Here is a 26,463-nt window from a genome sequence, read left to right as displayed (position 1 = left end):
AATTTAAATTTCTGTTTCTCAAATGCAACATTATATAATTTTTAAAACACCAAAATAGGAACCACAGGACAGAGAGTTTCATATACAGCTGAAAATAGAACTATTTGTGTTGGTAAGTGTATTAATGATCTGTATTTATTACCTGAGGATTTTCCTCTTGATGCCTGCAGCTTCGATATCTTTTCGAATCGCTGCCAACGCTTGTAGTCTTTCATGAAGGTTCTTCAGTTTTGAATTCACAAAGTCAACAAGAGATGAAATTTCAGTTCTGTCAAGTTTATTCTCTATTTCATGTTGCACATCATTCAAAGCTTCCTCCCACAATTTTTTCTGAAATGTATGTATATAAAATTGAAAATTTTGATAATTGTGATTTTATAAAAATAACAAATTAAAAGTAAATCATTTTTTTCTCATCCTGTGCAGTAAGTGTCCCCTGATGCATGGTTCTGGGTGACTTTCCCAAAATCTTCTCCTTTCCCTAGACCTCTCCAGTCATTTTTCTTCACCCCTCTTCCTTCCCTTTCAACCCTTCTGTCAGAAGAACGAGCCACTGGCTCTGAAAGCTTGCCTAATTACAACCTTCTTGTATGTGTGTGATGCCACTTGGTGAGTAGATTTTTTATCTAAATTATTCTGTCAAAAATTGTTTAAAATAAAATATTTTGGTAAGAAGTGTACAAAATTTTAAGAAATATTGCGGCAAGTCTTTTAGTAACTTCCTTCTTTCCTGTCTTTTGTTTTTTTAATTAACTTGATGTCATCTTCCATTTACTCCCCCTTCTGCACCAGTCATTTCATCTTATAATGCTTACTACAGTCGACATCACTACTGATTTGTGTTACGTATTCTAGTTTCAGTGTTCTCTTAGAGTTCTTACCAATAACTGCTTAGGGACTACTAAATTATCAAAACCAACTAATTGTGGACGCCTTGTACTCGACCCTACTCCACCACCATGCCACTGCTTCTAGTAAAACTACTTTGAAACTTCTTTCCTCTTGTAACTTATTCACTAATGTAATCATGCATTGATTTTTAAAACATATCCATAGAATCACATTTTATACAATTATCTTTTGTTTCAGTTTTATTTACAGGGGATGTGATCCAAGTGTAAAATCTTAGAATCCCAACAATTTCTTATCAACTTGTGAACTTCAGTATTACTTTTTTCCAGGATATCAAATATGTTTTCCCTTGACATTATTGAAAGTTTTCTTCTGGTCAGATATTCCAAGTAAGCCTATTTCTTAATTCTGTTCCATCACCAAGCGTGCGAATAGGGATTCTCTTGATCTTCCTAACTATTCCTAAAACCAAACTAAACATCATACAATAATGGTATATTTTCCTCTCTTTATTTTTTCTTATTCTGGTCAGTATCTTAGACCATGTTTTTTGACTGATTATGTGGCACTTCTAGCATTTATCTGCTTGTATTTTAAACATAAATGATTGTGTTACGGTATGTTTGCTTTTCTCTTCAGTTTTAAATGCTAGATTAAAAATCTTTTAGTCCACATCATTCTATTTATGTTAACAATTCTGTATAGATGTAAATTACTCTTACTATCTCATATTATTACTCACAGATGATAATACTAAAATTTTAGTGTTTAACCATCAAAGCCTTCACAGAGTTTGAAGCACTCACAGAAGAAGTGTAGCTCACTTGATACTAGGCACAAAAAGATGGTTATAACCCAAAATCAACAGTAGCGACATTCTGGAGAAGATTTGAGTGTATACTGGAAGAACAGGCTAATGGAAAATGGAATAGGTGTATTTGTCACAACAGACAACAAACTCAAAATTCACTTCTAAATTCCTTTTCACATTGTTATCATCAGATGAGACTTTAATCATTCAACGATCATTTGGGATGACTACAGTTCTTTGTGGTAGGTGTGACAAGGTATCTTGCAAATCATTACTAAATGGCTTTTCTGCAAACTCCCTGAAGCAGATAGTTCAGAGCTCCACTTATGGTGGAGATATGTAGGATCTATTGACAACAAATGAACCTGACATCTTCGAGGAATTGAAATAGCTGTTCATGAAAATGAGATAGCTGTAGCAACAGTCCTTATAAAGTACATAAGGTCAACTAAAACAAGCAGAAAGTTACATATATTCAGGAAGCTAGACAGAGAAGCAGCAGTGTCATACTTCAGTGAGGAAATTGAAACTTTTATTTCAGGACAGGGGCATGTAGAGGAACTATGGCTCAAGCTTAAAAAGAATAATTTACCATGCACTGGTTAGAACTGTACCTAGTGGAACAGCTCATGATAGGAGACACCCTACATGGTATACAGTCACTGTAAAGAAATTTCTAAGGAAATAAGACTAGTGCATAATACGAGGGCAGTTTGAAAAGTTCTCGGAACGGAATAGAAAAAAAAGTACTTATATCACTGAAGCTTTTTTATTTTTCAATGTAGTCACTTTGTAAATTAATGCACTTCATCCAACGATATTCCAGTGCCAAAATCCCATCTCGAAAATGAGTTTCCTCCAGGCCTGCAAAATAGTTGTCAATCAGGCTATCAATTATTCGTTTGAAGTGAATCTTCATTTTGAAGTGATGGAAGTCTGATGGACCCATATCAGATGAAGAAGGTGGGTGTGGCAACAATTCATACTTTAGTTTGTGTAATTTTGCCCACGGCGATGGAATGCGTTTTTGATCCAGCATTAAGAGTTGCGGCACCCATCAGATATTATTTTCATTTCTAATTCTTCAGTTAAAATATGATATACCCTTTCAGGTGACATCTGGCAAGCATGAGCAATTTCACGCACTTTCAATCGGCAATCTTCCATGACCATTTTGTGCGCTTTTGCAATGATTTCTGCAGTAGTGACACATCTTGGCCGACCACTGCATAGATCATCACCTAAACTCTTCCAACCAAATTTAAATTCATTTGTCCATTTGGCAACAGTTGAGTATGAGGGAGCAGAGCCCCCAGTGTATTCTGTAAATCAGCATGAATGTAATTTGCTTTCATACCCATCTTTATGAAGTACTTAATCACTGCCTGAATCTAGATTTCTTCCATCTTCGCAAATCATTATGCAGGAACAACAATAGAGCCACATCACCGCCACAGCTCTCTTCCAAGAGCACTGATGTGGCATGTGTTTACAGGCAACAGTCCAATGAATATCACCTGAACAACTTGTTGCGCTAGCACTGACCTCTCGTGGTGATTCCAAGAACTTTTCAGGCCACACTTGTAGGTGTAAAACAAAGCATAAGGCTTTAGATGGAGAAATGTTGAATGAAATACAGTTTGCTGTCAAGAGGGCAATCCATGAGGCATTCAGTGACTACTATAGCTGAATTTTGTTGAAAGATATTTCACAAAACCCTAATAAATTCTCGTCATGTTTAAAGATGTTACTGGCACCCAAAGTTAGCGTCCAGGCACTCAAGGAGGAGATTGGGAACTAAAACTGGGCGTAGCAATTTAAAAGTGCAAATGCTGAACTCAGTTTTCAAATGTTTCTTCAAAAAGGAAAATCTAATACCCCAATTTAATTCATGTACCACCACAAAGATAAGTGAAATAAATGTTAGTGTCAGTGGCACTGAGAAACAGCTGAAACCATTAAAAATGAAGAAAGTTCCAAGGCCTCTACATCTACATCTACATTTATACTCCACAAGCCACCCAATGGTGTGTGGCAGAGGGCACTTTACCTGCCACTGTCATTATCTCCCTTTTCTGTTTCAGTCGCGTATGGTTCGCGAGAAGAACGACTGTCTGAAAGCCTCCGTGCGTGCTTGAATCTGTCTAATTTTACATTTGTGATCTCCTCGGGAGGTATATGTAGGGGGAAGCAATATATTTGATACCTCATCCAGAAACAGACCCTCTCGAAAACTGGTGAGCAAGCTACACCGCGATGCAGAGTGCCTCTCTTTCAGAGTCTGCCACTTGAGTTTGCTAAACATCTCCGTAACGTATCACGGTTACCAAATAATCCTGTGATGAAACGCGCCGCTCAAGGAATTCCTATAAGATTTTATACAGAATTTGCAGCTGGGGAAGCCTCTCTTTTAATTATAAGTTACCATTGATCCCTCAAACAAAAAACTGTCCCACAATAGTTGGAAGGAAGCACAGGTAACATCTATCTACAAGAATGGCAACAGAAGTGATCCAGAAAACTACCATCAAATTTACTTGGCATCCAGTTGTTGTAGAATCTTAGACCATATTCTGAGCTCAATTGCAATGAGGTATCTTGAACAGAATGATCTCTTCCATGCTAGCCAGCAAGTATTCTGAAAACATTAACCATCAGAAACCCAGCTCACAATTTTTTCACATGACATCCTGAAAGCTGTGGATCAAGGCACTGAGATAGATGCAGTGTTTCTGGACTTCCTAAAGGCATTTGACTCAGTACCACATATCTATACTCATTATTGAAAGTTCCTTCATAAGGGGTATCAAATGAGATTTGTGATTGGACAGAAGGTTTCTCAGTGGGGAGGACGCAGCATGTTATCTTGGATGGAGAGTCAACAACAGATGTAGAAGTAACTACACATGTTCCAGGCAAGTATGTTGGGAGCCTTACTATCAGCTGTATATTAATGGTCCTGAGGACAATATCCTTAGTAAGGACTGAATTTGAAGATGCTTGAAGGTAGACTCAAAAGTAACCCATGAAAGCATACATACAAAGTTTCTAGAATCAAGAGATTGAGAAGACAAGATTAGACTAATCACAGCATGCAGACATTTAATCAGTCATTCTTCTCATGATCCAAATGTGAATGGAATGGGATAAAGCCCTAATAACTGGTACAATGGGGTGTACCCCCTGCTGCGCACTTCACAGTGATTTGCAGAGATGTAGCTGTAGATTTGGGGACTAATATTTCAAAGGGCCGGTAAGCTCATACTACATCACATCATCATCTATTTATGCTATGTCAGTGAATATATGGCATCTTAACATTTAATACTGCTAGACTCGCTTTGATACATAGCATATGGTAAGTTTGGTTCTAACACCTGACTTGGCCAAGAGACTTTTGAAGAGATGGTCAAATTTTGCTATCTCAGAAGTAGTATAGATGAGGAACAAAGACACTAGAAAGTAGCAAGGTTTAAATGGCTACTAACACAAAAAATATACATCTTGAGACCTGAAAGAAATTCACAAAAATCCTGTGTTATGAGCACAGCTCTCCATGGAGAAGCATTTAAAATTTGTTGTTACAGGAGTCACTTGATACTTAGATTAACTGATTAAGAACGAACAAGTCCTATTGTGAGTCAACAAGCAAAATTGCCTAATAAATAGCATAACGAACCAAAGCTGTAGAATGATTGGGCGACTATTATATGGCATGAGTCATTGCTGGAAAGTGTAGTTGAATCAGGCTCTGGGGGAGAGGTTGGGTTTCTGTGGGTCAAGATCTGCCTCCCCCCTCCCCCCACCTGCACCCCTCCCTTCCACTCCAAGAACATTTTACTGGATATTTTTACATGAATTCCTTTCTAAATTTCCCAGATATTTTCTGAGAATAAAGTAGCATAAACACTAAGAGTCTTGAAAATGCCCAGAAATATTAGACAATTACAAGCTATACACAGGATGGCTATAATTAAAGTGCAACTACTCACTACTCACAGAGGTCCTGTGTGGGCCACAGTTATCATATGGCATTGAAACTTGTTAGATATTTAATGTTTTAATGTGGAACTGATTTACATTGGAAAAACACTAGTTCCAAGTTTGACCACCAGGTGCAAATATGGCATTATTGATGCAAGAAAGAGGTACAGAAATGTTTCCATATCTAATGAACATAGGCACAATCAGTTCCACAATGGCACATTAGAATATCTACCAAGTTTCAGAGCCATATGATAATTACAACCCATACTGGATCTCTGTGAGTAGCTGCACTTTAATTGTAACCACCTGATATTACACAGAGTTCTTTCCAGTGCCTGTTCATGTGTATTACTTTGGGGTCAAATCGGAAGCAAAAAACTTCCCTGTCCATTTGCAGACTGACAATCCCCGCTGCTAACAACAAATGTGACACAGTTTGTGTGTCATCTGACAGAACGGGAAAAACCACAGGAATTTGATTTAGGCAAAACAGAATGTTGAAGGAAAAAATAACAAACTATCCCAAAAATAGATGGCAGCAATTGAAAGTAACAGCATTCACCTAATTTACTTGCTCATTTAGCTATAGTTTGCCGATACATGTTCACAGTCTTAGTACTAAATGAAATACTGATTGTGATGAAAGCACACTTTGATACTCATATCCTGTAATTTATAATGCTGTTAAAATTGTGTGAGTTTGTTGCTATTATAGCTCTTAAATCAATTGCATGTGCATGTAATTTTCAGTTTTTTCCATATGTGCTTTTCAAATTATGTACTGCTCTTAATTTTAATTTCTTGGGAGCTACACAAAAGTGACAAACTAATCACTGAGATAGGAACAAAATGTTGTTGTTATATTAAGACATATAGATATTTTATTGTTAATATTATTAAAATTCTAGGCAACTGTGGTATATTAAATGCAGGGGTGACAGCAAGTTTTACTCAAGGAGGACCGTAACCCACTCCTGGAACTAAACCTTAGTTGAATGAATAGTGGAAGGAAACAATCATAGGGACAAACCTGCAGATGCATACATCATGAAGACCATCCATTATTTGGGATGCTAGTATTATAATGAAATGAAGAGAATCGCCAACAAGTATGAGTAGTAAAAAAACAGCATAAAATGAAACTTAACGTTGACTATCAACACAGACAAAAACAGCACAATTATCCTGTACCAATGCTTTCCTTCAGTGTTAATCACACTTCTGTGACTACTTTTTCATCAGTTGGTCACATTTCTTGGCTCTCCTTATTTCTGTTCCTGATTTGTTAAATTGCTCATGTAGATGTGCCTCAAAGTATTATACTTACTCCCTCATTTATTGACCTGTGGAGTTCAAGCATTCAAACATCTCAAAATTTTTCCATGAATAATTTTATATCTGCCATAACTATTATTTCAGTATGTATACCATTGTATTTGCTATTTTAGGAAGAAATGCATGTTGAATTACTCTTTTCTCTCTTACCTGCTCATTTAGCTTAAAAAGTGCATCTTCAAGTCCACTTGCAAGATCATTACATGCAGCATCAAACTGATCATGTGAAACCTTCCTGTTCACAGCAGCATGATCTGCCTTCTCAGCAAGTGCATCTTCCAGATCTTCTTTGTCTGCTTTCACTGTCTTTAGAAGCTCTATTTGCTCCAGCAATGCCTATAGAAAACTAATCACTTTTAAATATAAACACAGTAATTGAAATCCACCTTAGAAAGTAAATAATTTAGGGGCAAAGGTAAAAACTCTCCAAAAAGTAGAGACATTGGGTCACCAACAGGTACATAAACACGACTGAGAGCAGGAGGAAGTGCTTGGACAGAATGGCTGATTGCTGTCATCATCGTTTCACATCTAATTTTTTCCACATGCACAATAACAAATACGCTATTGCAGCATGAGCTTGTTGCCATAATTTGCTGCTTACTGTGATCATGTTGCAAAGAATTTTGCCACCCTGCCTGTCTCAATACAGAGCCATGACAGTTTATTCGATGACCAATGCTATTACCTTAATCCTGAATGCTTCGGTGGCATAGCAGCAAGAGGTTTGTGTAACACCAGGAGAGTCTGCTCAACAACATGCTTACTCTGATGTATATAAATACTGTCTGTCTTAGTTTAGTTTAGTTACTTATTCATCCAGTAAATCTCTACAGACTGTCAGATGTCATTTGCATCTCACACACACACACACACACACACACACACACACACACACACACACAGGTTACATACAACTTCACCATTTATTTTAATAGTACAATAAATTCATTATATTTGATCTTGCTTTAGCAGCAGTAGTAGTTTTTGCATATTCTTGCTTCATGTCTCTCGTACTTCACATGGTTTAAGAATTCTGCCACTGAATAGAAGCAGTGATCTAATAAGAATGCCCTTAGAGATTTGTGAAACAGAGAAAATGAAGAAATAACTTTAATTTTATGTTGCAGACTATTGTACATTTGTATTGCTACATTTGTACATGAGATTTTATGGGCTATTTTCCTTACTGAATGAACATGAAGTTTGTCTTTTTGCCTGGTATTATGTTCACGTACATTATAGTTTTTATTTATCTCTTCAATATTTTTCCTCACATATCTACAATATTATAGAGTAAAAAGACAGGGGAGAGGGAGGATGGAAGGCTTTTGAAAAAGGGGCCTACATGAGTCAGTCTGTTTTGCATGGTGCATTGCTCTTACAGTCCTTTTTTGAGTCTGGAAGATTACTGACCTAGCAGCTGTGCTACCCCAGAAAATAATTCCATACTGTAGAATACTGTGGAATTGGGCAAAGTATGCAATTCTAACAGTGTGGAAGCTTGCTTCATGTGCAAGTAAGTGTAGGTTGTAGCATGCTTTTTTCAGTGTCGTATTCATTTTTGTTATATGTGTCTGCCATTTAAAATCGTTTTGAAGCCACATGCCTAAAAATTTTGTTTCAATTGAGGGTGTAATTCCACTGTCATTTATTTTCACAGAAGTGTTGCAGGGCTCCCCCTTAAAGTAGAAATTGAGCCCAGTTGTTTTGAAAGTGTTTATTATTTGTGTATAATCAGACTTGGCCATCAAATTGGTTAGTGACTGACTTACCACCTGCTGTTAGTTAGTTTAGTTATATTACTTGTTCCATGGATCATGAACACGATTCTTTCGTAATGATGTGGAAAGTGTCAAAGTACAAAAGATTCATTTATCCCAAATAATCTTTGTTAGTCTTATATACGGTACAATTGTTAATACTTACTGTATTTCTTTAGCCTATGTCTAAAAATTCATCTATGGAGTAGAAGGAGTTGTCATTCAGCAATTCCCTTAACTTACTTTTGAATGCCGATTGGTTGTCTGTCAGACTTTTGATATTGTTTGGCAAGTGACCAAAAATCTTTGTGGCAGTATAATTCACCCCCTTTTGTGCCAATGTCAAATTCAATGAACGGTAGTGAAGGTCACCCTGTCTCCTAGTATTGTAGCTGTGGACTGTGCTATTAATTCTGAAGTGATCTGGGTTACTAACAACAAATTTCATTAGGCTGTATATATATTGTGAAGCTACTGGCAATATCCCTAATTCTTTAAATAATTGTCTACAAGATGATCTTGGATGAGCCCCAGACATTATTCTGATAACACGTTTTTGTGCAATAAATACATTCTTTCTTAGTGATGAATTGCCCCAAAAGATGATTCCGTAAGAAAGCAACGAATGAAAATATGCATGGTAAGCTAACTTACTGATATGCTTGTCTCCAAAATTTGCAATTATGTGGGCTTCTGCCATGAGATCACCATCATTCAACCAACATTCTAACAGGATTGTCAGCCAGGGGCGGCTAGTCACAGCACTGATGGGATGAGGGTTAAACTGAGGTTCTCTCTTCAGCTACCATCAGGCTCCACCATACATTAAAGCAATCTACCAGTCTGCCTTGGCTGCAGCCTAGCCTAGCCAAGCCAAGCCATCTCACCAGCAGCTGGCACAGCATAGCACACCCACCCATGAATGCTAGCCTTGTAAGAGTGCCCCAATGTTAAGCCAAGATAAATAAGGGACTGAACCGTGTGTCAGTTGCCTCTTGAATTTTGCTACTCACCCATTCCCACCAGATAACTGCCACCCCTGCTATTGTTGTAGTAACAACAAGGATGTGAAGCCTACAATAGATGTTTGATATCCACATTGATGTAGTGCAACAATGGCATCAGCATTTCAGCAGTGTGTTCATTAGAATGAGACAAGTAAGTGGTGACTTTAACTATTGGATGGACCTGTATGGTCGTTTATTTCATCCCTTCTTCAAAACGTGGTAATATTTTGCATTTGTTTTTGCTTTTGGTAGTTCAGCACTTGCTCGATCAAGTTCTCAAAAGTGAGCTGATAACATAGAATTACATAGGTAACTATAAAGGTTACAGGAGGACAGAAGGGAACAGTTCCCTCCTAGTATGTCCCTGCCTGTTCTAGATGCTACCACTGCATTGTTTGCTACTCCGTTTTTCAACGAATTATGAGAAAATATTTTGATCCCAAGCTAGTATGTCCCTGCCTGTCCTAGATGCCACCACTACATTATTTGCTACTACTTTTTTGGACAAATCAGGAGAAAAATTTTGATTTCTGTAGATAAATTAACTATTACTGCAAAGTTAGGGAGATGGAGTGATGAACAATTATTGTGTATCACTCAGCTGTGGGATGCCAACTCACACTTTTCTCATGTGACATTCTATAGGCCATCAAGCAAAGCAGTCAGGTAGATGCAGAATCCCTCTATTTCTGAAGAACATTAGACTCAGTACCATAGATACACTTATTATCAGAAGTATGATTGTATAGGGTATCAAGTGAAATCTGAGACTGGATTCAGGATTTATTGGGAGGGAGGCTGTAGCACGTTATCTTGGAGAGAGAGTCATTGACTGTGGTAAAAGTATCTTCAGATGTCTCCAAGGGAAGTGTGTTGCGGTTGGGACCCTTGCTGTTCACACTGTATATTAATGACACTGCAGACAATACTAAGGGTAACAGCAGGCTTTTTGCAGATGATGGAGTTATCTGTGATGAAGTACTGCCTGAAAGAAGCTGCATAAATATTCAGACAGATCTTGATGAGATTTCAAAGTGGTGCAAAAATTGGCAACTTGCTGTAAATGTTCAGAAATGTAAAATTTTGCACTTCACAAAACGAAGTGTAATATCCATGAATCACTGTTGGAATCAACCAACTTATACAAATACCTGCATGTAACACTTTGTTGGAGTATGAAATGGAATGATCACATAGGTTTGATCAAGGGTAAAGCAGGTGGTATCCCTTTGATTGCAATGCACAACACCGGCAGTTGCGCCTCATGTGGTGCATTGTCGTACCACTCGCTGTGTGCTGAATGTTTCTGGCACGCTCGCCACGTGCAATGCTTCCAACATGCTCACTTTCTATTTTGTTCTGGTCTTTGGACTGGCTTTGGAAGAATTGAGGGTATTTATTTACAATATTTACCCTTCATTTTCATGTAGTGATATCCTAATACATTCTCTCAAAACAAGGTTTAACAGCTTTTTATTTCTGAAAGTGTGTGTGATAAGGTTTGAAGCACAGATAAGTGCAAAGAGTTACACTGCATTCCTTACAGCACAACTTAGTTTGTTTCCTAACATCATTTTGAGCACAGACTTTGCATGTCGTGTACTTTTCCCACTGAGCTGGTAAATGTGATGACACGTTTAGTCTTGTTGGGTACTCTTTAAGTTTAGTGCCACCTGCTCTCTTGCGATTGATGTAAAAAATTGCAAACCTTTCTCCAATTACATTGAGATGAAACTTTACTTACTTCATTTTCATCCCATATTTCCGGTTTAAGCAAAAGGCATTGAACATGCCATGAAAATACGTAAGTTCACTAGGCAAACACAAGCAAATAATAGGCCACTGATGTCTTAACCAAGAATATATCTCACAGAAAGGTGCAAAAATACAGTTCGACAGAAATCACAGTAGGGTCACCTGTTGTGTGTAAAGCAAATTATTCATACAGGTGCTGTGAGGATCCACCAAAAGTACTGACAATGACTTATGTGGTTGCGTTCTGCATATTGAAATGCCATCTGTTGCCAGTTTGAGCAAACAATGAGGTGTGGTGAGAGTCCACCAGTGGTGCAGCAAACAAACAGACATCTTATTCAAACAATAGACGAGCGGACGTCTCAGAACTTCTACAGCAGTCGGCAGCACCTGGGGCATGGTAGCACTGAAATGCTGTGGCAATCAGCCACACCCAGGACGTGGCGTGCTCGGACTGCTGTAGCAGTCAGCAGCAGTTGAAGGGTTAGTTTACTGAATATAACAGAAAGATGAAAGAGAAAAATAGTAATCATATTTCCAGTCTCTCTGTTAACTAAAACATTCTGATGATGCTCAGGCAGTTGTTGGACTCCACACCTAGAGAAAGCTGTGAGTTAAGAAATAAGGATATAAATCCAAATTTAAAGTGCATTTTCACCCAAGAAGAAATTTTATGGATGGCTGTTTGATGAGGACTGTGTGACAAAGCAAGCTGAGCTATTTTTACTTCTCCTCTTGTTATACCATCTGCCTAGTTATTTTTTTTTAAATTTTAACTATCATTAACATAGGGGAGTGTAATCTGTATTTTCTTAAAAGAGAAAGGTTGGCCTTCAGTTTTAAAAATTATAACACCAGATCTAATTTTTGTGCTAAGTTTGATGTATGTAATTGATTTATTTGGCTCTATTCAAAAACATGTTAGCAAAACCAGCCCTTAATTAATTCAAAAGTAATTTCCAGTTTCGTCAAAAGTATTGTTTGCATAACTATATATGTTCATTTCATCATTTAAAGAAATAATTTGGCTTAAGCCTCGTATCAGAAGGAACTGTTAAAAAGAACGAATTTTTCACTGTATTCAATTCATTTAATGAGTTGTATTAATTGTAATTTCTGTAAATTTTACTTTGAACAATGTGCAGTGTCAGTACCTATTATTGTGTGGGTATATAAGGGCCCAATTTGTGGTCCTGAGACAGTCAGTCGACAGCAAAGTTTAAGACGAGAAACCTGTGTTGGTTAGATCAATAACAATTCATACGTGAAATAAGTGTAACCCAATTAGGGCATTGTTGGTGTTGTTGTCTTCAGTCCTGAGACTGGTTTGATGCAGCTCTCCATGCCAATCTATCCTGTGCAAGCTCGTTCATCTCCCAGTACCTACTGCAACCTACATCCTTCTGAATCTGCTTAGTGTATTCATCTCTTGGTCTCCTTCTACGATTTTTACCCTCCACACTGCCCTCCAATGCTAAATTTGTGATCCCTTGAAGCCTCAGGACATGTCCTACCAACCGATCCCTTCTTCTAGCAAGTTGTGCCACAAACTTCTCTTCTCCCAAATCCTATTCAATATCTCCTCATTAGTTACGTGAGCTACCCACCTACTCTTCAACATTCTTCTGTAGCACCACATTTCAAAAGCTTCTATTCTCTTCTTGTCCAAACTAGTTATTGTCCATGTTTCACTTCCATACATGGCTACACTCCATACAAATACTTTCAGAAACGACTTCCTGACACTTAAATCTATACTTGATGTTAAAAAATTTCTCTTCTTCAAAAACGCTTTCCTTCCCATTGCCAGTCTACATTGTATATCTTCTCTACTTCGACCATCATCAGTTATTTTGCTCCCCAAATAGCAAAACTCATTTACTACTTTAAGTGTCTCATTTCCTAATCTAATTCCCTCGACATCACCTGACTTAATTCGACTACATTCCATTATCCTCGTTTTGCTTTTGTTGATGTACATCTTCTTTCCTCCTTTCGAGACACTGTCCATTTCGTTCAACTGCTCTTCCAAGCCCTTTGCTGTCTCTGACAGAGTTACGATGTCATTGGCGAACCTCAAGGTTTTTATTTCTTCCCCCTTCAAAGTTAATATTCCTTCTTCATGGATTTTAATACCTACTCCGAATTTTTCTTTTGTTTCCGTCACTGCATGCTCAATATATAGATTGAATAACATCAGGGAGAGGCTACAACCCTGTCTCACTCTCTTCCCAACCACTGCTTCCCTTTTATGTCCCTGCACTCTTATAACTGCCATCTCATTTCTGTACAAATTGTAAATAGCCTTTCGCTCCCTGTATTTTACCATTGCCACCTTCAGAATTTGAAAAAGAGTATTCCAGTCAACATTGTCAAAAGCTTTCTCTATGTCTACAAATGCTAGAAATATAGGTTTCCCTTTCCTTAACCTATTTTTCTAGGGTAAGTTGTAGGGTCAGTATTGCCTCACATGTTCCCACATTTCTACGGAATCCACACTGATCTACCCTGAGGTCTGCTTCAAATAGTTTTTCCATTCGTCTGTAAAGAATTCGCGTTAGTATTTTGCAGCTGTGACTTATTAAACTGATACTTCAGTAATTTTCACATCTGTCAACACCTGCTTTCTTTGGGATTGGAATTATTATATTCTTCTTGAAGTCTGAGGGTATTTCGCCTGCCTCATACATCTTGCTCACCAGATGGTAGAGTTTTGTCAGGACTGGCTCTCCCAAGGCTGTCAGTAGTTCTAATGGAATTTTCTCTACTCCTGGGGCCTTGCTTTGACTTTGGTCTTTCAGTGCTCTGTCAAACTCTTCACGCAGTATCATATCTCCTATTTCATCTTCATTTACATTCTCTTCCAGTTCTATAATATTGTCCTTAAGAACATTGCCCATGTATAGACCCTCTATATGCTCCTTCCATCTTTCTGCTTTCACTTCTTTGCTTAGAACTGGATTTCCATCCAAGCTCTTGATATTCGCACAAGTGGTTCTCTTTTCTTCAAAGGTCTCTTTAATTTTTTTGTAGGCAATATCTATCTTACCCCTAGTGAGATAGGCCTCCACATCCTTACATTTATCCTCTAGCCATCCCTGCTTAGCCATTTTGCACTTCCTGTCACTCTCATTTGTGAGATGTTTGTATTCGTTTTTGCTTGCTTCATTTACTGCATTTTTATATTTTCTCCTTTCATCAATTAAATTCAATATTTCTTCTGTTTCCCAAGGATTACTACTAGCCCTCGTCTTTTTACCTACTTAATCCTCTGCCGCCTTCACTACTTCATCCCTCAGAGCTACCCATTCTTCTTCTACTGCAGTTTCTTCAGTTTTAATCTACAATCATCATTACTGCTGTATTTCTCTCTAGTGTTACCAACATTTATCATATTATCCTTATCTTCAATCTATGTAGTGGGAATTACCAAAGTTCAGTGGCAGGATGCACAAGACTTCTGGACAGGTGACTAAAGGGTTATAACCACAAAATCAAATAGGGGTAATGCAGGAGTAGGTTTAATATTGAATGTGAAAATAGGAATGTAGGTAAGCTACTACAATCAGCATAGTGAACGCATTATTATGGCCAAGATAGATACAAAGCCCATGCCTACCATAGTTTTACAAGTTTATATGCCAACTAGCTCCCCATATGACGAAGAGATTGATGAAATGTATGATGAGATAAAAGAAATTATTCAGATAGTGAAGGGAATTGAAAATTTATTTGCCTTGGGTGACTGGAACTCGGTCATAGGAAAAGGAAGAGAAGGAAATGTAGTAGGTGAATATGGAATGGGATTAAGGAATGAAAGAGGATGCTGCCTGGCAGAATATTGTACAGAGCATAACTAAATCATAGCTAACACTTGGTTCAAGAATCATAAAAGAAGGTTGTATACATGGAAGAATCCTGGAGATACTAAAAGGTATCAGATAGATTATATAATGGTAAGACAGAGATTTAGGAACCAGGTTTTAATGGTTATGAACTGTAGATTAAAACTGAAGAAATTGCAAAACGGTGGGAATTTAAGGAGATGGGACCTGGAGAAACTGACTAAACCAGAGATTGTACAGAGTTTCAGGGAGAGCATAAGGGAACAATTGACAGGAATGGGGCAAAGAAATACAGTAGAAGAAGAATGGGTAGCTTGAGGGATGAAGTAGTGAAGGCAGCAGAGGACCAAGTAAGTAAAAAGACGACGGCTTGTAGAAATCCTTGGGTAACAGAAGAAATATTGAATTTAATTGATATAAAAATGCAGTAAATGAAGCAGGCAAAAAGGAATACAAACATCTCAAAAACGTCGACAGGAAGTGCAAAATGGCTAAGCAGGGATGGCTAGAGGACAAATGTAAGGATGTAGAGGCTTATCTCACAAGGGGTAAGATAGATACAGCCTACAGGAAAATAAAAGATACCTTTGGAGAAAAGAGAGCCACTTGTATGAATATCAAGAGCTCAGATGGAAACACAGTTCTAAGCAAAGGGGGGTAAGTCGAAAGGTGGAAGGAGTATATAGAGGGTCTATACAAGGGGAATGTACTTGAGGACAATATTATGGAAATGGAAGAGGATGTAGATGAAGATGAAATGGGAGATACGATACTGCATGAAGAGTTTGACAGAGCCTTAAAGACCTGAGTCGAAACAAGGTCACAGGTGTAGACAACATTCCATTGGAACTACTGACATCCTTCGGAGAGCCAGTCCTGACAAAACTCTACAATCTGGTGAACAAGATGTATGAGACAGGCGAAATACCCTCAGATGTCAAGAAGAATATAATAATTCCAATCCCAAAGAAAGCAGGTGTTGACAGATGTGAAAATTACCGAAGTATCAGTTTAATAAGTCACAGCTGCAAAATAGTAACACAAATTCTTTACAGACGAATGGAAAAACTGGTAGAAGCCGACCTCGGGGAAAATCAGTGTTGATTCCGTAGAAATGTGGGAACATGTGAGGCAATACTGACCCTATGACTTACCCTAGAAAATAGGTTAAGGAAAGGGAAACCTATATTTCTAGCACTTGTAGACTTCGAGAAAGCTTTTGACAATGTTGACTGGAATACTCTCTTTCAAATTCTAAAGGTGGCAATGGTAAAATACAGGGAGCGAAAGGCTATTTACAATTTGTACAGAAACGAGATGGCAGTTATAAGAGTCGAGGGGCATGAAAGGGAGGCAGTGGTTGGAAAGGGAATGAGACAGGGTTGTAGCCTCTCCCCGATGTCATTCAATCTATATATTGAGCATGCAGTGACGGAAACAAAAGAAAAATTCGGAGTAGGTATTAAAATCCATGAAGAAGGAATATAACTTTGAGGTTCGCTGATGACATTGTAATTTTGTCAGAGACAGCAAAGCACTTGAAAGAGCAGTTGAACAGAATGGATAGTGTCTTGAAAGGAGGATATAAGATGAACATCAACAAAAGAAAAACGAGGATAATGGAATGTAGTCGAATTAAGTTAGGTGATGTTGAGGGAATTAGATTAGGAAATGAGACACTTAAAGTAGTAAAGGAGTTTTGCTATTTGGGGAGCAAAATAACTGATGATGGTCGAAGTAGAGAGGATATAAAATGTAGACTGGCAATGGTAAGGAAAGGATTTCTGAAGAAGAGAAATTTTTTAACGTCGAGTATAGATTTAAGTGTCAGAAAGCCATTTCTAAAAGCTTTTGTATGGAGTGTAGCCATGTATGGAAGTGAAACATGGACGATAACTAGTTTGGACAAGAAGAGAATAGAAGCTTTCGAAAAGTGGTGCTACAGAAGAATGCTGAAGATTAGATGGGTAGATCACATAACTAATGAGGAGGTATTGAACAAGATTGGAGAGAAGAAAAATTTGTGGCACAACTTGACTAGGAGAAGGGATCAGTTGGTGGGGCATATTCTGAGACATCAAGGTATCACCAATTTAGTATTGGAGGGCGGCATGGAGGGTAAAAATCATACAGGGAGACCAAAAGATGAATACACTAAACAGATTCAGAAGGATGTAGGTTGCAGTAGGTACTGGGAGATGAAGAAGCTTGCACAGGATAGAGTTGCATGGAGAGCTGCATCAAACCAGTCTCTGGACTGAAGACCAAAACAACGACAACATCTTTAATCTGGTCATCCAGTGTGAATCTGGGCAAACTTGTCAGTCTTGGCCCTTCTTTGCTACCTCCAAAAAAAGAGTTTTCCCTAAATCTAGGTGGTATTAACTCGTAGCTACCGATTTGTGCTATGCCTAACTCATTGGTTACTTTTATGACTTCATTACTGACATACTTCTTTCTGAGTTGATTCAGATGGAGACCATGAGCAGTTTGGAATCTTGTCCGTAAGTTAGTTATGTTTACAAAACAGACATTTTTAAAGTATTTACAAATTTTCTTCATTTCTTCATTTACTCTTCTCACTTCAACAGTCATACAAGACCAGGATGGAAGATCATGCCAACATGGTATTGAAAAGATGAGGATTTTCGTATTTTGTAGTTCCTGCAGTTTCTTCTTTAATGATAACAAGAAGTCTTTTCCTTCATTTCTTGCTAAGTCATTTGATCCAGCCAGTTCCATAGATTCTGCTGATGAAGAACCTGCTACAACATCTTTGTGGCTGAAATATGGTGGCTTGAATTGTTCTCAACTATATCCCTTAATTTCCTTTCTTGACTTAATTTCCTTTCTTGCATATAAATGTATTTTTACAGGCCTAGGTCTGCAATTGCAGCTTGCTTTCATGGTTTTCAGTTTCATTACTACTATTGACAGTTGAAGTAATATTTTTATTGCACCCATTATTCACTTCACTTCTATTGACAGTTGATGTAATATTGTTGCTACACCTACTACTCACTTCACTTTCATTAACCTTACTTGTGTTGAGTACCTTGACTTGTGAGTCTACTTTAATGTTTTTTCATGTAGCATCAACATGCTCAAGGGCACTAAATCTGTTTTCCAAGGGTGGAAAGTTTGCATAGTCTCTACCGCATTTTGTGACAGGAACAGCCCACCATTGTCTTTCAAGGCAGTCTGCTGGACTACATTGATTGCTTGGTTCTGTGTACAGGAAGCTAACCTCTTTTTGGGAAATTTGTTTAATGGTTTTCGGAACAGGGACAGCAGCATCACACGGAATTTGAAGATCTCCTTGTTGAAGTTCAGAAGCGGTAGTGCTTTCAGGAAGAGTTACTGTAGCATTCGATGATTCAGAATGTCCTGTATGAGCTTCAAGGGCATCATTGAGCACTTCAAATCTGTTTGTTAGTGTGATATTTGCGGCCCTTCTTAGGCCTACACATGTTACACTTCCACGTTTTTGTAAATTTCTCATTTCAATGACCAGTCCACCTTTGTGCATTGAAAGTGAAATTTTGTCTCACATTTTACTCCTGCTATACCACTTTTAGCAGTTTTCCCGAATTTTTTACACCTGGTAACATACTTGCTACTGCTGGTTCTAGTATCATTATCAATTACAAGATCACTGTTTGTTTTATACTCACATTGATTGTTATTGGTATATTTGTATTTCAATGCATGTACCTCTTCTAACAGCATAGCAATAATTTCGACTTTGCAATCGCTCTTCTGTAGTGCTTTGTCTAGGCCATATTCATTACACCTTCTGCAACACCATAGTTTTTGTCTTGGATCTGCTTTTACACACGTGAAATGGTATTCAGTTTTACAGTTTATGCACATTATGCCCTTCAAGGTGCGTGATTTGCAGTAGCAAAGTCTTTGTATTGGCTCTTGCGATTCATAAGACGAGGTACTAGCTCCATGTGTGATTGCAGTTTCGTAGTTTTTGGTCTACCCCATGTCTTTCCTCCAAAACTTTTTAAATAACAAAACACGTGATACACATCTCATCGTGATATACATCAAAGTTTTTACATGTTAAACACTTTTTAACGTTTATGTTGAGTTTATTCTGGTAATTAACACAACCACAATTTACACTTGGTGCCATCTTGTTTCTTTGTCATATCAGTTCAATACCACAAATAAAGAAAAATTTTACATTAGCAGCCACAGAACTGTACTCTATGATAAGGGTCCACAATTTGCAGGTTTAAAGACAGCCTATCCACTTGCCGCATTGGATACACCGGTTCCCGTCAGATCACCAAAGTTAAGCACTGTCGGGCATGGTCGGCACTTGGATGGGTGTCCACCCAGGGCGCCATGCGCTGTTGCCACTTTTCGGGGTGCACTCAGCCTCATGATGCCAATTGAGGAGCTACTCGACCGAATAGTAGCGGCTCTGGTCAAAGAAAGCCATCGTAACGACCGGGAGAGCAGTGCGCTGACCACGCGCCACTCCTATCCACATCCTCTGTGAGGATGAAACGGCGGTCGGATGGTCCCAGTGGGCCACCTGTGGCCTGATGACGGACTGCTTTTTATTCACTGCCCAGTAATGTTGTAACCCTACCCACAATGAAGCATAAATTTCAGCTAAAGAAATTCCTGTTACAAAAGCCATTTACACATTACAAAAAGACCATACTTACATGCCGAATAAGAAGTGCTTCAAAAAATATGTGAATAGTGTTAAGCAAACCATTTTAATTGTAATTTATTCATTTTGTTAATCAATGACATATTCAGAAGACTGTATTATTGTGCTTTGTATCAAGAATTGTAACCTGTTTTTATACATATGCAATGACTCATTCGATGTTGGATAAAGTATTATTATTATTATTATTATTATTATTATTATTATTATTGTTATTATTATTATACTAAATGAGGCATCTACAATGATTGCGGCAATGGGATTCATCAAACCAGGTGCAGGTTTAACTGAAATGGGCAAAACTGCAAACTCGGCAGAAGTCAGTAAGTTATCCACAAATGATTGTGTTGTGCTAATTAAAGGATCAAATGATATCTTTCAAAACAAAACATCAAATGCCTGTCAGGAACTAAAGGCATGTTTGAATCACTTAACTCATACTAATGTTATTGTTCTTGACATCCCACATTGTCTTGATCTATCACAATTGTCATGCATGATTTATGAAATAAGTGCAGCTAATGAGCAATGTGAATCAATTGCTAAATACTTCAGAAATGTTACTATAGTGAATGTAAATAATATTGGCCACTGATTTCACACAACTCATGGACTGCATCTAAATTGCCCAGGAAAATGATTTGTAGTGAATAAAGTGCTGAGTGAAATAGGGAATATGCCTCAAGAGGTAATCATGTGGATAATATTGTGAGACAAACATCAGCAATCTGTTCCTAAGGTTTTTTTAGGCCAAGTGTTAACACTAGCAGTAATCTGAGACATAATATGTTGCCTCACAGTCCGAATTTATGGGGAGAAGCTAAACTATCAAAGAGTAGGAAAGAATTAAGAAATACCAGTAGCAGTAAACTCTGTTGTTCCATTAAAACATCAATGGTCTCATAAGCAAACTAGAGTTTCTAGTAAACCATGCACAAGTAATATGTCTTATAGAACACCATGTGACAAGTGGAACTGAAATGCCTCAAATTGATGAATTGATGAATAGTCATTAGCAGCCAGCTATTGTTGAAATACAAAGTAGAAAGGAGGGACCACAATCTATGTTAAAACAAATGTAAAATATAAATCCATAGACATAAGTACTTGTGTAGATTCTCACTCTGAAGCCTGTGGAGAGTAAATTACTGCAAACAGTAATTCACTTATAATTATGGCAGTTTACAGGGCTCCTGCAGGGAAAATACGTATCTTTCTAAACCATATGGAACAACTTTTGAACCAAAAAATATTCAATACTTAATTATCATGGGTGATTTTAATATTAACGTCTTAACTACAAATGAGAGCAGAAGAGAACTACAGCACCAGATTGAATCATTTAACCTCACTTCACTAGTTAACTTTCCAACTAGAGTAACTAGTACCCGTAAGAGCCTAATTGACAATATATTCCTGGACAGATACAGAAGCAGCAGTCTTATTGGAAATTGAATTCTTGGTGGTCTGTCAGATCATGATGGTCAGCTTACAGTAAATGATATCAAACTGTGTTATGAAACAAAACACTCCTTTAAAACTGTCAGGCCAACCAATAAGGGTATCCTAGAAGTGTTAAACCTTCTCTTACAGCAGATCAACTGGAGCCCTATATTTATGGAGAGGGATATTAATGAAAAAATTAATCAATATACTTATGAGTTTGTGTCATTGTACTTCCAAATATAATACTGAGAAACAACCCTCAGGCCATAAAACGCACTCCTGGATTACTAAAGGGATCAGAATTTCCTGTAGAACAAAAAGAAATTTATATGAATCCCTAAGGCTATCTAATGATCGCATCAGAAAGCAGGACTATAGACTGTACAGTAATATTTTAAAAAGGGTAATAAAAATCCAAAGCTATGTACATAACACCTGAAACTGATAACTCAAATAACAAATTAAAAAAATATATTAAATTATAAAAAAGGAGAGTGGTTAAAAAGTAGAGTACATGAAGGACATAGAATTAATTCACAATGGAAATACTGTAAAAAATACTGAGGAAGTTGGTGCTAATATCTTCAATAAACATTTTTTAACAGCTACTGAAAAATTGGCTGTGAAGGCTCAGTGAGTGATGCAACAGCCCTTCTTCAAGCTAACAATGCCAGAGTTTGCCAGATGCAGATAACCCCCATAACAATTAGTGAGATCAATAAGACAATAGGAGAGATGAAGTCAAAAAACTCTTATAGGGGTTGATGATATTTCAGCTAAGATACTTAAGTACTGTCATGGCTATATAAATGCAGTCTTGTGTCACATTTTTAATGAATTCCTAAAACAAGGTGTTGTTCACTAAGATCAAATTATGCCTGTGTGATACCACTTTTCAAGAAAGGTGAAAAAAATCAATGTAACAAACTGCTGCCCAATATCCCTGCTGGCCGCCCAATATCCCTGCTAACAAGTTTTTCGAAGGTCCTTGAGAAGTGGGTATTCAGAAGAATTGTTAATCACCTTAACAGCCATTACATTCACAGACAATGGCAGTTTTGTTTCCGCCAATGTCTATCAGTTAATGATGCTATTTTTCACTTTCACCGGTCAAATACTCGAGTCAGCCCCAATTGGAATTCTATGTAAGCTATCCAAGAATTTTGACTGTGTCAACCATGTAATTCTGCTAAATAAAACAGACTACTATATGTTAAGTGAAATAGTGGGCATATGGATTAAATCCTACCTTACAGATAGAAAACAACTGGTAATAATTACTGACAGTAATGGAATCCCAGCTTTACCCAAGTGAGGCACAGTCAACACTGTAGTGTCTCAAGGCTCAGTGTTGGGACCCTTACTGTTTCTTCTATTTATAAATGACCTCCCACACTGCACCACGTCAGTCAGGAAGTTCAACCTACTTGCTGACAATACTTCTCTTCTAGTTGATAAAGCAACAAGGAACGACTAGGAAGCATCTGCAAACAATGCATTTGATGACATTCTGAAATTGTTTAACTGTAATGGACTATATAAAAAAAACCTCATTATGTACAGTTTCATATGGCACACAAAAAACCGGGGGATATAAATATAGAATGTAATGGACAACAAATGAAGCATATTGACTCAGCTAAATTCCTGGGTGTGTACAAAGATTGCCAACTAAAAAACTAAATTGATCCAACCATATCTTAGATCTAGAAAAAAGTCTACATTTTACACCATTTGCCTTATACATAACTGCATCAACCAGACATAGGGGTGCCATAACAGCTGATTATTTTGGATATATCCATGCATTTTTGTGTTACAGAATCATCTTTTGGAACAACCAGCCCATGGCAAAAAATGTTTCTATTGCTCAGAAGAGAGTTAAATGCATCATGAATGGTGTGCAACCAAGACACTCATACTGGAATCTGTTTAGGAAACTACAGATATTTGCAATGCTATCTCAGTACATATACTCCTTACATGTTTCATTAATAAAAACCACTCTCTCTTCAAAACCAACAGTGAATATGATAGTCACAACACAAGGTCAAAAGAGGCCTTTCATAGTATCCAGTCGAACCTTACCCTTATACAGAAGGGAGTAAATTATGCAGGCATCAAAATTTGCAATATTGTACCAAGTGTCATCAAAAGCCTTGCTCCTGAAACACCAGAGTTCAAGAGCAAACTAAAGGAATACCTAATAAAAAAAAGTTATTCTATCCAATTAGTGAATTTTTTTGTGCATAGGAGGAAGTTTTTATTATACAACTGAATTATCAATTCAATGTAAGCATAAAAGTAAACTATTTATTGCTGCAGTGTTATATAAAATAAAATAAAATATTCCTTCAATTTCCATGCTGCTTTACCGATATCTATCTCAATGGCATACTCATATTCTCCAACACTTACAATGAATTGTAGGTTATGTCTTCTGCCATTTTGCAATTTTTTTTTTAATTTTATTTTATTTTATTTTTTTTTTAACCCTAACGTCTTTCAGCACTTCTGTGCCATCATCAGAAATGGAAAACTGTAAAAAGTGGACGTATTTTTAGGTTGTATCTGATCTAACAAACCTAAATTATGTTCATTTTTACAATATTCAATAAAGAGAAACCCACTGATGATCTCAGAAAGGTGCTGAAGCATGTCTGAATAAAAAGATAGAACAGTGTATTTGGAAAAAGGCGGAACCAATAAACTATAACTTAGCTACAACTGCAAAAAGAAAGGACAAGAGCTACAGACCCATAAACATGAACTTAACAACGAACATTTGAACCACCTAGAATGAGTTCTAGTCATGCTATAACAAGGTAGTATTGTGACAAATGAAGCAAAGTTGCAACTTTGATGAATGGTGGTATTCTTAGTAGGCCAAACACTCAAGACATCAAGTGTCAAACTGACAGTGGGAAATGTGAAGATGGTGAAAAAGCCTCCACACCCAGATTGCTTGGAATCCTAAACTTCTTATGGCAATGCCTCCCTCATGCAGCTTCACTTGTGAACGCCTTAGGAGGCAAAGATAAAAATGGCAAAAAGAAAGTCATGTGGTTTACGGGGATGACAGAGCATTACATCAGGTGAAGAACTGTCTAACACAAGCCACTACTTTGACACACCCTAAACCTGACGTACAGCTCACCCTCATGACTGACGTAAGCAAACTGCGATGGGGGCTGTGCTTCAGCGGGTGGTGGATTGGGTGCCCCAAATGCTTCAGTCCTTCTTGGGGAAACTACCCCCTCACAGTCAAAGTGGTAATTTTTGACCCAGAGGTCCTATGGGTGTACACAGTGGTCAAGGATCTCTGTGACAATATTGAGGACTGCCAAGAAATCGTGTACATAGATCACAAACCTCTGGCAGATGCAATCAGGAACCTGTCTCAGGATGCCAGTCCACAATCACTTTGACATTGACTGTGCAAAGTGGAACAGTGTTTAGCATAATGGACTTGCATTCGGGAATACGGTTCAGACCCACGCCCGGCCATCCAGATTTAGGTTTTCTGTGTTTTCCCTAAATCGCTCCTGGCAAATGCCAGGACACTTCCTTTGAAAGGGCGTGGCTAATTTCTTTTGTCATTCTTGACATAATCTTAGCTTTTTCTCCATCTCTAATGACCTTGATGTTGACAATACATTATACCCAATATTCCTTCCATCCTTCAATTCTGACATTTAGACCTTATAGCACAGTGTACCACTAATATATGCCATGCCCACGGCACAGACAATATCATTGCTGACTACCTTTTTAAGCATCAGTGCAATTTCTCTCCAATGTGACTATGAACATATGGCAGCCAAACAACTGAACAACCTGAGCATCGACAACCTACTCGACGACTATGACACAAACCTTTGTATCAAATGTTGACATTTTGCAGAACAGGCAATGCTCACTCGTGCCTCATGCGATGTGCCACAAAATACTCGAGAAGCTCCACAATGTAAGTCATCATGGCAGAAAGGCAATGGTACACCTAGTGATGGACAGACTCATATGGGCAAACATCACAATACTGTTGCCTCTGGACTCAAAAGATGTCTTGCGTGCCACTGTAGTAAGACAGACCATCACACCTGGCCTCAGTTTGGTTACTTTCCCACCCAAAAAACTTGGATCTGGTATGTGCACCTCAACATCATTGGATCCCTGTTGGCATCGGATGCTTCCTGCACTGAGGCACTCTCATGGGTGCTACTCAGCATACAAACACACTCTGTGGGCGTCTCTGGCAGAGCTGGTCTATGGTGAACCACTTGTCCTGCCTGTAGTATTCACTCAGCCTACAAATCACAAAATAGGTGGACTTACCTGCACTAGTGCATCATGTTCAAGAACATATTAGGGACATGCACATTCTGCCCCTTTCAACTCATTCAACCCAAAAAGTGTTTATACATAAAGACTCTCATTTATGACTTTGTGATTTTGTGAGGCAATGCCACATGATTAGCTCTACAATGTTCCACAGATATTTGACGTTCTAATGTGAAGAAAACCTGTAACCATCTCACTTACTCAACTTAAATCTAAATGGATGCTCCACGATGACTCAGCTCCAACACATCTAGACACTGAGGCACCAGACACTGAAGCTGACAACCGACATAGAACACCTACATCACCCCCATGCTTGGATTTGATGCTAGCTGGGCAGGACTGTGATGAGCTTCCATCACCACCTCCTCCATCCGTTCCACCATCTGAGTCATGCTATGGCTGCGTCAGACACCTTCTGCAATATCTGGCACAGTACCACATGTTCAGCATCAGCACATCACAACACATCAAGAGAAATGGGCCAGTCATTCCCTGCATAGCACCAGACATGGCACGACCCATCACATGCATCTACTCGTGCACATCCACCAACCACCACATCCCATAGTACTCTGCACTCCCGGCAGACAGCTCTGTGGGGGTATCAACCTCTACACAACAC

General features: G+C 38.1%; 1 protein-coding gene across 1 annotated transcript in view; it reads right to left on the bottom strand.

Annotated features, from left to right (window-relative positions):
• The window catches only part of LOC126335550 (uncharacterized), a 432,035-nt gene that overhangs the window by 52,848 nt on the left and 352,724 nt on the right, over positions 1–26,463 (bottom strand). Inside the window, exons 12-13 of the mRNA XM_049998951.1 lie at positions 7,136–7,321; positions 143–330 (exon numbers count right to left, since the gene is read on the bottom strand). Of these exons, the coding sequence (XP_049854908.1) occupies positions 143–330; positions 7,136–7,321 (374 nt within the window). The remainder of the gene's footprint in view (positions 1–142; positions 331–7,135; positions 7,322–26,463) is intronic.

This window comes from Schistocerca gregaria, chromosome 2 (genome assembly GCF_023897955.1).
Source record: "Schistocerca gregaria isolate iqSchGreg1 chromosome 2, iqSchGreg1.2, whole genome shotgun sequence".
In the NCBI taxonomy this organism is placed as follows: Eukaryota; Metazoa; Arthropoda; class Insecta; order Orthoptera; family Acrididae; genus Schistocerca; species Schistocerca gregaria.
This window is presented reverse-complemented; position numbering and strand designations above follow the sequence as displayed.